General features: G+C 46.2%; 1 protein-coding gene across 4 annotated transcripts in view; it reads right to left on the bottom strand.

The window, feature by feature from the left end:
• The window catches only part of LOC135374567 (zinc finger protein 883-like), a 30,755-nt gene continuing 16,915 nt past the window's right edge, over positions 1 to 13,840 (bottom strand). For 3 of the 4 annotated variants that reach the window (XM_064607509.1, XM_064607510.1, XM_064607508.1), the window contains 3 exons: positions 10,050 to 10,202; positions 2,306 to 2,464; positions 1 to 1,866 (listed from right to left, as the gene is read on the bottom strand). In XM_064607509.1, the coding sequence (XP_064463579.1) occupies positions 278 to 1,866; positions 2,306 to 2,464; positions 10,050 to 10,202 (1,901 nt within the window). In that variant the 3' untranslated portion in view covers positions 1 to 277. The remainder of the gene's footprint in view (positions 1,867 to 2,305; positions 2,465 to 10,049; positions 10,203 to 13,840) is intronic. The other variant, XM_064607511.1, reaches the window with a different exon arrangement.

Below are 13,840 nucleotides of genomic sequence, written 5' to 3'. Positions count from 1 at the left end.
TCACTTCGATGAGAAATTTCTGCTTTATTCACATTAATTGTCGTATGGCTCCTCGTCCTTGTGTGTCCGATTGTGATCCCGTAGGGTCCCGCTCCTGCTGAACTCCGCAAAGCAGACATTGCACTGTCCATCGCATTGTACAGCTTCTCGCCTGATTGTATCAGATTGTGATCCTGTAGAGTCCTGCTTTGGCTGAACTCAGCAGGGCAGACATCGTACTTGCATGGCTCCTCATCCTTGTGTGTCCAATTGTGATCCTGTAGGGTCTGGCCCTGGCTCAACTCCGTAAGGCAGACCTTGCACTGTCCATCGCATTGTAAGGCTTCTTGCCCGTGTGTGTCAGCTTGTGATCATGTAGAGTCCCTTTCTGACTGAACTCCGCAGGGCAGGCATCACACTTGTACGATTTCTCACCCATGTGTGTCCGCATGTGCCGTTGTAGGTTCCCTTTCTGAATGAACTTTGCAGGGCAGACATCGCACTTGTATGGCTTCTCACCTGTATGTGTCCGCTTGTGCTGCTGTAGGTTCGTTCTCTGACTGAACTTTGCAGGGCAGACCTCGCACTTGTATGGCTTCTCGCCTGTATGTGTTCGCTTGTGATGCTGTAGGTCCACTCTCCAGCTGAAAGCTGCAGGGCAGAGACTGCACTTGTGTGGTTTCTCACCTGTGTGTCTCCTCTTGTGATCCGACAGGTGCATGCTCTGGCTGAACTGAGCAGGGCAGGCATCACACTTATATGGCTTCTCACCTGTGTGTGTCCGCTTGTGCTGCTGTAGGTTCCCGCTCTGGCTGAACTCCGCATGGCAGACATCACACTTGTATGGCTTCTCGCCTGTGTGTGTTCGCTTGTGATGCCATAGGCCCGCTCTCCGGCTGAAAGCAGCAGGGCAAAGATTACACTTATAGGGCCTCTCGCCTGTGTGTGTCCGCTTGTGATCCAACAAGCTCGTGTTTTCTTTGAACTCAGCAAGGCAGACATCGCATTTGTATGGTTTCTCGTCTGTGTGTGTCCGCATGTGTCGCTGTAGGTTCCCTTTCTGGATGAAGTCCGCAGGGCAGACATCGCACTTGTATGGCTTCTCGCCCGTGTGTGTCCGTTTGTGCTTCTGCAGGTTCCCTCTCTGACTGAACTCCGCAGGGCAGACATCGCACTTGTATGGCTTTCGGCCTGTGTGTGTTTGCTTGTGGTGCTCTAGGTCCGCCCTCCGGCTGAAAGCTGCAGGGCAGAGATTGCACTCGTGGGGCTTGGTGTGTTTCCGCTTGTGATTCGATAGGCTCTTGCTCCGGCTGAACTCTGCCGGGCAGGCGTCACACTTGTATGGCTTTTCTATAGTATGTGCTCGCTTGTAATGACGCAGGTGCGCAATGTGGCCAAACTTTGCAGGGCAGAGCTGACTTTTGTGTGGCTTCTCGCCCGTATGTATTCGCCTGGGACACCACAGGCTCGTGGTCTGTGCAAGACTGAGATCGAACTTGTCATCAGTGCGCTTGAACATGTGGCTCTCGTTACTCCCAGATCGCAAGAATGCAGAGGGGCAGACGTCATACTTAAAACCCTGCTCTCTCATCTCAACATCCGGTGGAGTAGTGGGACACATTTCAGACTCGTAGCACTGTGCAACCATGTGGGGTTTTAAACTGTCTTTCGACGTGTATGGAAGTACACATTGCTTGCTCTGCTCTGCAAGTCGCTCGGTGTGTCGACCGTTCGCTGTAACTAGGGAAGGGTTGTCGAATTGTGGTTCAATGGCTACTGCGCTGATCTCGAGCCGTGTGTTTGAAGAAGTGCATCCTGAAGATTCTTGATCACAAGTGCCTCTGGGCTGGTCCTTAATGTGGAGGAAACCAGTACTTTCTGGAGCTCCTGAAATTTCGGAAAATCAGACATTAAGACAGCATAGCAGGTGCAGGTGATCATCTCTGATTGAGATTATTTTAAAAAAGTAGATCGCGCCACGTTCGCCGTGGAGCTGTTTGTGTCCGACTACGAAAATATTCCCCCTTGTGCCCTATTGAGGCCCTAAGTTCCCCCCCCTCCCCCTTGTCTGGTATTTGCTGTGAGGTAAAGCGTCAGACTTTCAGGCGGAAGGACCAGAGCTCGATTCCGGACAGTTACAGCCTTTTGTTTCAATCGATTACCTATGTGGGCGTTTGTTATTTTATTTCGTGGTTATATACACAGGTTATGCCTGTCTGCTGGAATCACTGGCATCTGTATGCACTCTATCTATTGCAAGCGACAGAACCAAGTAACAAACTAATTTGCAAGAGAGCACAAATAGTCGCAACTTCCAACCATTTACCTCCCTCCTGTTCAGCCACAAGTCGTACTTTCGCCAAGCACAGGTTTCCTGGGAGTGGAGGAAGATGTCTACGGCGGTGTTGCGGACGGTTTGCGTGATGACAGTCATTCGCACTGGGTGTTGTTATGCAAGAGAGATCGAGAGAGAGATAAAGCCGGCCTGGATATGCGGGAAAAAAAAATGCCAGCTTCATTTCAGAAGCATTCAAAAGATTCATTTCAGATTCATTTCGAAGCAATCATTCTTCAAAGTTTATTTCGACAGCGTGGATTTTCTCACGATTTATACAGAAGAATTTGTTTTGAAAGTTTGATTTTTAAGAGATTTATTCTTGAACGTTCTATTTTCAGTCAGTGACGTGGGTACTGGGAAACCCGCTGATTCAAAATCCAGGTCGGAGCACCACGTGAGAAGTGTAGGGAGGGTTTGAGTGACTCTAGGGAGGGTGACTCAGCAAAAGGGGAACAGCGGAAAAAAGTAACGAGTAATGAGCTGCCAATTTTTGTAACAAAGTACGTTACCACTTCCACTTTTTTTAAAAGTAACTAAGTTGTTACTTCATTGCAAAAAAAAAAGTAACGCGTTACGCACAACTCTGTTGTAGCGTGCCGGCAGTCTGCGTTTGTAGCATTCACGATGAGTCGCGTATGCTTCATATACTTGTTTGATCTTTTTGAACAATCCTCATGTTGTAGAGTCTAATATTCAGGGATCACGCACTAATTAGTAGCATTAGTAATTCAATATAGTCGCATATTACAACTTTTTGGAACATGCTCTGTTTCGTCTGATTTTCTCGGCCTGTTTTGCAAGTTGGGGAACTTTAATTGCACCCTATAACAGCCGGACTCCTTCGAGAAGACATCCTCAACCTCTTTTTGTTTTGGATGTGTCTTGCTGAATATAGTATAGCATTCACAGCGGTACCGACGCACGCGCTAGATCGTACTGATCCACTGCAAGGACTTGGATTTCTGGACACGGTCTGTTGCTTGTCCCACTGCATTTCATGCAGTGCAAAATTCCAAGTTGTTCGGCGCCTACGCGCAGCAGCAACTCAGCCACAGAAAAAACTTTCTACGTTTTCCATTTCCGGAGGACCCTGCATGGAGATGCACGTGGAAAATACAGATGAGGACGGCTAATTCGAAAAAAAGCGACTCTCATAGCCTTGCGGGGTATGTGTAGCTTGTGTGCCTGTCCGCACTGCTGTCTTGGTACAATGTTTATAGCCCTTCAATGTTTCTTGTTGCATCAGTGTTTATCAATGCATGTTCATCATGTAATCAACAGAATTGGACACGCCTGTCCAGAAGAGCTCTTCTCTGTAATACGGATACGGAAGACCATGTCAAATGTGCTAAACCTAAAAAACCAAGACACTGAAACTCGTAAGGGTCAGCCAGTTTACAAAAACGACGAGATCAGCAGGTTATGACAAAGATGACAGTCATTACCTCGTGGACCTACTTTGGAAGAAAATTGATGGTGGATCTAGTGGTGGTCCTCAACGTACTCCATCACCAGATTGGCTATTGCCATGGTAATCTGGCTGCCCGTCGGATGACCGTCGGTCGGTCTGTACACTTTGCCCTCGAATAAAAATAATAAGGTAGTACGATGAATGCTTGTTTATGAGGCAACTTTGTACGTATTCGTCCCTTCTATGTTGTTCCAGCCTCAGAACATAAGTTCGCTTATGTTCAAGTTTCTCCTTTGCCACGCGGCAACATGTGTCGTCAATGAAGGGGTAAGACCTGGCTGTTAAACATCTCGTAATAACCACTTCCTGCTGGTTGCAATTAAGGCTTGACAGAATGTTTAAGCGAATGTGAAGCCAAGGAAAGAACCACTTATGTTCTCAAAATGTGATGAATCGTAATGCAACACCTGTGTATCCATCCATCACGGAGGACACCTTACAGAAGGCATTTGTCATCAACCGTCATCAACCGCTGTCGGCACGATCTGTGCACAACGTAAGAATCCCAGATGGTCCAAACAGGCACCAGCTTAAAGTGCAGCAAGAAAGCAGGCAAGCTGGTGATAACTGATCTTCATAATGAACCCTGAGACTGGAGAAATATTAGACAATACACGAGTCTCAAACACAGCTCACTGTGTGATTATTTCCCCAGTCTCAGGGCTTCTTATGATGACACCAGATGTTTGTAAAGCTGTTTCTGATGATGGATGCCATTGCTTGAAGGAGATACGAAGGGTTGAGGGTGAAGGAAAGACACCTCTTCTAAGAAGCGCAATGAACAAAATAAACAAAAAAATGACGTTCCTTCACGAATTTTTGGGGGGCGATCTATCGAACGGATTTTTGTTCTGAAAACGGCTATGATATCAGGTGATCGAAAGGAACAGATGTTCTCACTGGGACAGCTTTGTAGCTTTTATAATTAAAAAGTTAAATAGTGAAAGTTAATTGAGACATTGCCTTTGGACTTTGCTAATGCCCTGCTAGGGAGTGCCCTTCAGCATATGCTATATTGCAATTGATTTCATCTTGGAAAAAGCGTTATATATATTTTTAAAAAATATGTTTGCAGTTAGCTGGGACACCCTGTATATTCACGTAGAGAAGAGGGAGAGGAGGGAATAAACAGGCCTTCTGTGTCTAGGTGGCGTTGACCCCGGCCACGTACTAAAAAATCACCTGGTCCGAAAGGATGTTATACAGCTCAGTGATGACATTGTTTCAAAATTCAACTTTCCAAGCGCTGATGTTTCGATGTGGCACGTTTACAGGATGACTCGAGCCCAAAGTTATGAGCAACCAGTTGCTGGCTCCAAACCCGAGGCACCAATGAGGTGTGATAGCCACTTTACGAAAATAAAAGTTGGTAAAGCAGTGCAGCTGCTCTGAGGAACCACTGTCAGGTACGGCTTAAAAGCGGAGTTAACTCGAACGGGCCTCCAACGTGCAAGGTGGGAAGAGAGCCACGCAAGCGGCGCTTGGGAGAAATAAAGGGAAAGTCCCACTTGTACTGCGGGAGTGTCCGGCTTGCCATGAGCTGTTCATTCGACATTTCCCTCAGCTGTGGATCATCAAAGGCGTGGGGAGGGGGGTGCGAGTGGGGCACGCCTACAAGTGCCCTGCTTCCACCCATACATCTCTGCAGCCAGAAGATCAGCTATGCTGCCACCAATAGACGACTTGAGAAAATCCCAGTGCTCTCTGCGCATGCATTGCATCCTGGGCGCTTGCTGAGTGGGGAAACGCAGAATAATCCTTTACGTTTTGCTCTTGCTGACCTTGACACATCTTGGGCAATAGACCAGTGGGGGAGACATCTAAACAGCCAGGAGGCCACCCGTTTCATTCGTATTAATAAATCCCACAGGTCAAAGCAATGCCAAGCACTCTGGGATTTTCTGAACTCGTCTATTGTATGCTCCACAACCATATGTGTGTGCTCTCCTAGATGCCCGGGCATATTTGTGCGTTCACAGAAACCCTTAAAAATTGCCACCTAAGGATTTCTTGGGATTCTAAGGATTCTTCAAAGGATTTAAGGGTATTTCTTGCCAGCACCTTGGCAAGAAATACAGTTCCAAACCATTTGACTTGGAGGAAACTTGACAGTTGGCATGATTGCGTCTGGGTGGAATCATTTCCCAGTAAGTCTCCCACCAAACTACCGAACGTGCAGGTTGAATTTCGACTCATTCAAAAATATAAGTGTTGCCAGTTCTCCTCATATCACTTTGCAGGTTCTGTGGCCCATTTGAGCCGCTGTGTTTTCCTTTTTCCTAGGATGTCGACCTGAAATAGCTGCCTTCACACAGGCCTCGCTTTCGAGAGTGCTCTCCTCTTTCACTCATGAGGTCTGTGAAGGAGGACTAGTGATTTTCCAGGCTTAACCACTCAGACACACTGTCTTGAGCGGCAGTAGACTTTAGCCACTACCTGTTGTGACCAGCCTTGAAAGCAAACGGGGCCTCATGTTTTATGGCTTATCCCAATTCTTCCCCGAATCGAAGGTTTCCTCGTTAGGGTGAAACCCAATTGTGACTGAGCAAATTTCCCTCACTGAGACATCTGTAGGAACGCACACCAAATTGTTTGATAGTGAATGCAATTACATCACCGTCTGTACCAAACCAGTACAGATAGTTTGAGTAGCTGAGACTACTCAAGCTCGTTTGCCCCAGTAGCGAAACTGACGACACGCGTGTCCTCTTGACCATAGCAGCAGTGGAAAGGCTAATCGTTAGACATTTCGATGTCAAGACTGCACTCCTGAACGGTGACACAGAGGAGCATATATATATGAAGCAACCTGAAGGGTTTGTTACAGCAGGCATCGCTGTACGGACTGAAGCAGGCAGCTAGAGCCTGGAACATAAAGGCCAAACAGGTGCTTCTGGACTTAAACGCAGTGACGCTGACCCCTGCCTGTATTCTCAAAGGATTGACGGGAAGCTCTTGTATGTTCTCCTATATGTGGACGACATGCTGATTTGTCATCCAGCTGATTCGGCCATTACCGACACCTGACAAAGATTAAACGAGCACTTTGAATTGAAGGATCTTGGCTCCGTCAGTCGTTACCTAGGGATTGAAATCGAGAGGCCACGTGATGATTGCTTTATATAAATACAGACTACCCGAAGGTCTTGGGTGATGAGCTGCTACCAGATAACGACCACTATCGTCAAGCGGTCGGAGAGCTGCTATACCTGAGCACGACAACACTCCCGGACATAGCCTGCGCCGTGGGTTACCTTTGCCGCCGTGTTAGCCACCCACGTCATTATGACTGGACTGAAGTCAAGAAGGTATTTGGATACCTCAAGCAAACTGTCGATTACAAGTTGCAGCTCTCAATGGAGAGTCGAAAGCAAGGCTTGTGTGTTACGCAGATGCAGACTGGGCAGGAGACGTCACCGACAGGAAGCCAACCAGCGGGTACTTTGTAAGGCTGGGGACTAGTCCTGTGTCTTGGTCCAGCAAGAAACAGACTTCGGTAGCTCTTTTCTCCACGGAAGCAGAATACGTGTCGGCCGCACACGCTTCACAGGAGGTGCTGTGGCTTCGACAGCTGCTAACTGACTTCGGTTATAGGGCCGACCTGTATGTATGAAGACAACCAAGCCTGCGTCAAGCTCTCGATCAGTGAGGGCGTCAGTGCACGGACCAAGCACATCGACGTACGGCGCCACCACCTGAGAGACTTAGTTGAGAGAAAGGTTGTCAAACTCCAATAATGTCAAACCAGCGAAATGGTCGCGGACATCTCTATCCAAACCTCTTCCGAAACTACGGTTCGAGGGACTCAGGGACCGTATGAGCGTCGTTAAGGGCTGATTGTTGAGAGGGTATGCTACTCTGTACAATAGAAATCTTAAGGAGTATGCTGGAAGGAAACCTCCGAAACTGGGACGTACAAGCGAGGGGATCGCCATATTGAATCAGGTACTGTTACGCCGCTACATGCAGAAAAAGAATCCAGTAAACATACACCAAACATAATGCCAAAAATTGTTTTTGGAACAGTATCACACAGTCCTAATCCATGAAATCCTAAAATTTGAAAGAAAGAAAACACAGACAAGACACAAAACGTCACACGAAGACGCCGTCTCCGCTGCTGCCTCAACCAGCCTGACCAAATCTGGCTACAAGCCTGGATAGGGGCAGACAGTGACAAAATTCGTAGCCAACGGAAGCAGCGGAGCAAGTGTTGCCAACAGTTTTTAGAATTTGCACCTGCTCTCACGAGCTAAAAATATGCGACGTTTCCTCGGCTGATTCAATAATTCTCTTTTCTAAATCTTAGAATGACTTAAAACTGTGTGCCTCGCCATGGTTAGTTATTAAACCTGTCTACATTGCTAGTCAGCGCAGTGTCCCGTGCTTCTCTCTGGTCAGTGTTCTTGACGCTGCATTCCCATGAATGCATTATGCCAACACAGCCAGATCAACACGCTTGTCTATGATATCAGATATGATAATCCTGACATATGGTTAGACAGTCCTGAGCCCTCTGTCACGCGGCAGCACGGTACGTCGCAAATGGGACACAAAACATGCCCTTCAGTGCAGCTCTGTGCTGTGACAGTATATCGCGGGAGATTTTCACATGACATTTGATTGTGGGTGTCAAGCATCAACAGACGTTTATTACAAAGACAACCCTACTGAACCCCTTCCGAAAAAAGATGACCTCTTCCCTTTAGGAGTGACTTGCTGCTCACATTGCTGACTGTCTCACCTTGTCTTCAGCCAGCATATGTTGCGCAGCCAACACACACTACTAGTCTGTCAGTGTTTCCGTGGTAGAATTGGTAACTGATCGTAATCGTGAGATGCTTAGATCAAATCCCGTCGATGTCTGGCTTTTTTGATGACTGTCGTACTTTAATTGTTTGTTAGTAAAACGACGGGGAACTCATTCTCGCCGTGAGTCCGTCTAGGCCTACTTACAGACAGGTGAAACAAGAGAACTAGTGTACAGTACATGTTGTTGACGAATGCTTCAAAACAAATCAGGAGGTGCTCATTACCCTTGGTTTGTCAACAAGGGAGTACATCAGGCTGAAAGAAGTCCCTTCTGTATTTTCACAGAAACGGAAACCCAGACGAAAAAAAGGAATTGGTCCAGTTGGAATTTCTAATTGGTACGAATGGGACCCAACAGGTCACATGTCAAAACCTGTTGGATCTTTCAGTTCCAGTTGGACCGTCCAGTTGGTAGTTGAGCACTAAATGGAAGCACCATTTGGTTTTCATTCATGGTCATGGTCACTCATTTTCTATTTCCTTATATTGAGGATCAGCAGTAATGTGAAACTAAATTAAGCATCTCCACGTTTTATTTTACCTACTTTGCGAATATTCTGTAGAAGAGAGCATGCCCTGGAAAGCTGATACATCTCTGCCTGTCCGAAAACTAAAGTGCATCTCTGTTGCATCCCCCTTTTTGTCCTTGTCAATGCTACAGTAAAATCTCATCAAGTCAAATGCCGGTTAAGAACAAAATTAGGCTTAAGTCAAACGCCCACGATGTCCCGTGCACGGCCTGTATTCCCATAATGCAAATAATACCTTTAGTCGAAATCGTTTAAGTCGAAATCACGGCTAAGCCGAACAAATGTTTCATCCCAGGCGACATTTTCCATCTGTTTAAGTTGAATTTCACTTCGGATCGGTAAATACCACCTTTCTTGACTATGGATCGCCATGCCTTCAATCGTCATGCCAAGTTCTTCAAGCCAGTCAATACAATTAAATCCAAGTCCACCTGATCGAGAGTAGACGGGATCGAGTCTTGCGTGATTCCAAAACTAGCGTGGGCTGGACTGTTTGGCTCCAGACTCTAGATGAGGACGCGGTGAAAGTCAATAACTGTGTGTAATGTACGCACTGTTAAGTTTTGTGCGACATGTCATTGTCAACGCTGAGACAACGCAGGTTAAAGATTCTCACGCTTGCAAAAAAGCGCGATCTGATAGCAGCGGTTGAAGCCGGCACAAAATCGAAAGGAGAGATTGCTGCGGACTTCCGGATACCAAAGAGCACGTTATCCACAATTCTGGCGAAGAAGTCCAAGATTTTGTTAAGTGCCAGCAGTTTAGGGGCCAATTTTTATCAGGATTTGGCAGTTGTCTGATAAGTCAAAATACTGCTTAAGTCAAACTAACTGGTCTGGATGGTGGGTGTTTGAGTCAATGAGATTTTATTGTATTGAGTTTGGTGTTGACTAAATGCCCTTGACCATTTTGTACTTACCTTCTGATATTGACTCACAGCTGTGTCCCATCTGGTCCTGTTCCACCATGATTGCAATATTATAAGCTTCTGTTTTGATTTCTATGATTGGATGTTCATTTGAAGATTCCTCTCGAGATTCTCCATTAATGTGGCACGTCCCAGCCATCGATCCTGAAGTAAAACAAAAAAGGGAGAGAAGTAAGACACACGACTGCAAATCTTTGAGTCATGTGACGGCCACTTTTGTACCACCTAGAGGTGCACTGTTGCCAGTAACTAAAGGTCAACGTGCCTCTAGCACCAATGTTGCAAGAGCTGAAGTGTGGGAAAAGGTTATTGCGTCAAAAGTTTTGGGTTTTGGAAGGGTGAAACAGAATTAGAAAGTTGGGAAAAGACAACTATAGCTTTTGCAAAATAATACCCTTTTCCTGTATGTGTTGCACGCAGGGCCGGTGCTAGGGGTGTGTGGGGCCTGAGGTAAAGGCACATCGCGGTTTCACACAAACAGTAATGAAAAGATAAGAAATGATAAGATTTTTGCAGTGGGAGATTTTAGCAGTACTGGAAATAGCAGCAGGAGAGAAGGGTGCAAAATACTCTGTATAGCTTGCAGGGCTGGCAGATTTTTCTTAATGTTTGAGTCAAAGATCACGCTTGCGATTAAGTGCATACTTGATATTTAACAAAAAAGGTAATCCCTGGTTAAGAGCTTCAAGCGCGGGCCTAAGACGGTCGCCTTCCTCGAACCCATCGCTGGCCCTGGTTGCGCGTGCGTGTGAACTTCCCACAAATTTTTTTTTTCTATCACAAGTCTCTCTGTCTTGGGAGAAAACAACATACTAACGGCAAATTGAGGTGGTTATTTTGTGACAAAATGGGGTACTGCTTGAAAACTGCTATACTGTGTGACAGGTATCACTGGTACACAACACCTCGGAAGCCAGTGCTGGGCAATGTGAACTCAGGGCTCTGTCATCCGTGATATGCTAACCCATGTGACAGCTAAAGTGCTAGCTAGCAAATTCCTGGAGCTTGCAAAGTACCAGGAAAAACTGTTTTGGCTAAGCTAATGCAGTTCCTTGAAATCTGGCAAAAGAATCTGCCAAGGCAAGTGGAAGAGCTCGTAGTCGCATGCCAGCGGAAGCAGATTGGCGCTGCAAGTACCAAAATATGTGGTTCACCACCAGCGACAGAATAGCTTTCGATGCACACCTCAAATTGCAACATATCTGTACACACTGCTTACAAAGACGTCAATCGACGAAACTAGGAATCCTCTGTTTCTATCCTCAACATCCTCAGTAATATGAAAGAACTGATGTTCTGAGGCTGGAACAACACTGAAGGGACAAATATGTACAAAGCCTCAATTTGCCTAAGAAATTAACAATGAAAGATGAAAGTCACTGAAAAGGTTAGCCAGCTGTAGGACTCGAACCCCGGCAATCCAGAAGATGTGGGTTCGAGTCATCTTTCATCATTAATTTCTTAGGCAAATTGAGGCTTTGTACATATTTGTCCCTTCAATGTTGTTCCAGCTTCAGAACATCAGTTCTTTCATGTTCATCAGTTGCCGCCTGCGTCGATCCCGTCTTATGAATGTGTGTGTAAGTGAGCAAAAATGTAAGAGTGAAAGGAGGATGAGTGAGAGAGTGTGCCTGGTTTGTCCCTTCAGATGACACACCCTGGAAGCCGCTGAGAAGGCGTGTTAGCTTAGCTCAATTGGTAGAGCCCTGGACCGGCAATCCAGAAGATGTGGGTTCGGGTCCTACAGCTGGCTAACCTTTTCAGTGACTGTCATCTTTCATCCTCAGTTGTTCATCCTCTGTTTGTTGTCTCAATAGGACGTCTACAGGACATGTTCCCCAAGAACATGCTGTAAATAGGGTTGCCACCAGGCCGGTATGATACCGGCACGGCCGGTTATTTGCTCGCTCTGCTGGTTGCCGGTAGGAAGGTGATACCGGCAACCTTTTGCAGGTATTTGTGGCTCAAGACCTTTCATATAGGCTTTTGCGGGGTTTTCCCTTCGGCATTCCACTACAGCTTGAATAAATATGGAACATAGACCCAACTCCGCAGTCACCAGTTCTTTCCTTAGTTATTCATTATTATTATTATTACACACAGGAACATATGTTTCCTCGAAATTATCTTGAGCTCTCTCTCTCTCTCGTTTTCTGTGCGTGCTCTTCCACCCCTCACCCACTCCCCTTCCCAAAAGTGTGCGAATTTGACAATGCGATTAAGGACGCGTGCTGAGACTATGGGACTATGGTGCTCTACTATGATCCCCTTTCGAAAAAGGAGTCCATGGAATGGCACAAACCAAGAGAAGCACCCCCAAGAAAAGCTAAGGTCACACAATCCACAAAGAAGATCATGGCAACAACATAACAACATTTTGGGATTGTCACGGGATCCTCCTCATCGACTTCAAAGAGAGGAACACCACAGTGAATGCGACTATTTATGCTTCACTCCTGCACCGACTGCGAGACGCCATCAAGGAAAAGAGGCGCGGCAGGTTGAGTCGAGGTGTCCGGTTGCTCCAGGACAATGCCCCAGTCCACACGGCTTCTGTTGCCAAGGCTGCACCGAAGGAGTACGGCTTCGAAGAAATCCACCCCCCACCCTACAGTCCAGACTTGGCACCGAGTGACTACTTCCTGTTCTCGAACTTGAAGAGGGATATCAGAGGACGGAGATTTCAAAACGATAGTGAGGTGCAAGAGGCAGTTTTCCAGCATTTTGCGGACAAAACTTCGGACTATTTTTTCAAGGGTACAAGAATGCTGGTTGAAAGGTGTCAAAAGTGCATCGAAGTTAAGCGTGACTGTGTTGAAAAGTTATACACTTGTTTCGTCTGTATGACTATTAAAAGCTGGTCGGGCCGGGAACTTATGGAACCACCCTCGTATCACATGCCCTATTCACTTGGTAATTCACACAAGCATGCATCATCAGCAGCACCTGATTTCATGTGGGATTACAGGCCCGAAAATTGCCATGGCTCCCATTGAAAAATTCCAGTCTCCTCTCAGCAGTCATTCTATGAGGGATCTAAAACACAGTCTATGACCAGGGCTCCCATGTGTCTCCAAAAAAGTTTACAGGCTACAGGTATGTGACTGACAACGCCTGAATGTTAAAGATCATAGAACAGAAAGAAGAATTTATTAATACAACGTCATAAATTTGCAGTTAATTCGTACTGCATATATTGATAACTCCTCCGTTTTTTAAACTGTGGTCCTCAATCGAGTGAAATTTGCATTAGTAGCTCCATGACAACCAGTGTTGCAGATTTGAATCCACGGATTTGATTTAAATCCGGATTTAAATCAACCGGAGGGCTGGAGGATTTGATTTGCGATTTGATTTGTGCAAAAAATTATGGGCAGGATTTGGACTTGGATTGAATTGCATTTTCCACTAATGATTTGGATTTGGATTGAATCGCCCCTTTTTCAGCGGATTTGCTGATGTTTGGATTTCGCCAAGCTCCCTCACAAGATGCATGAATTTGAAATTGAGCGAAGCGCCGCATTCTACGCGAATTGATGTGACCTTGTCTGAAATCTGCACGCACTAGCGGCGTCCTCTCTCCAGAGCGACAGGAGCAGCCGTTTTGTTCCAATCACTTCCATGACAACGACTGAAGCTTCAATATTTCCCAAAAACATATTTAAACTATAGGCACCATGTGCATGGGGACTGTAAAACAGTGATGCATGTACAAATGTGACTGAATTATTAAGGATCATGAGACAGAAAGAATTTATTAATTTGATAGAGCACACCATTAA

Source organism: Ornithodoros turicata, unplaced genomic scaffold (genome assembly GCF_037126465.1).
Source record: "Ornithodoros turicata isolate Travis unplaced genomic scaffold, ASM3712646v1 Chromosome78, whole genome shotgun sequence".
Classification (NCBI taxonomy): Eukaryota; Metazoa; Arthropoda; class Arachnida; order Ixodida; family Argasidae; genus Ornithodoros; species Ornithodoros turicata.
This window is presented reverse-complemented; position numbering and strand designations above follow the sequence as displayed.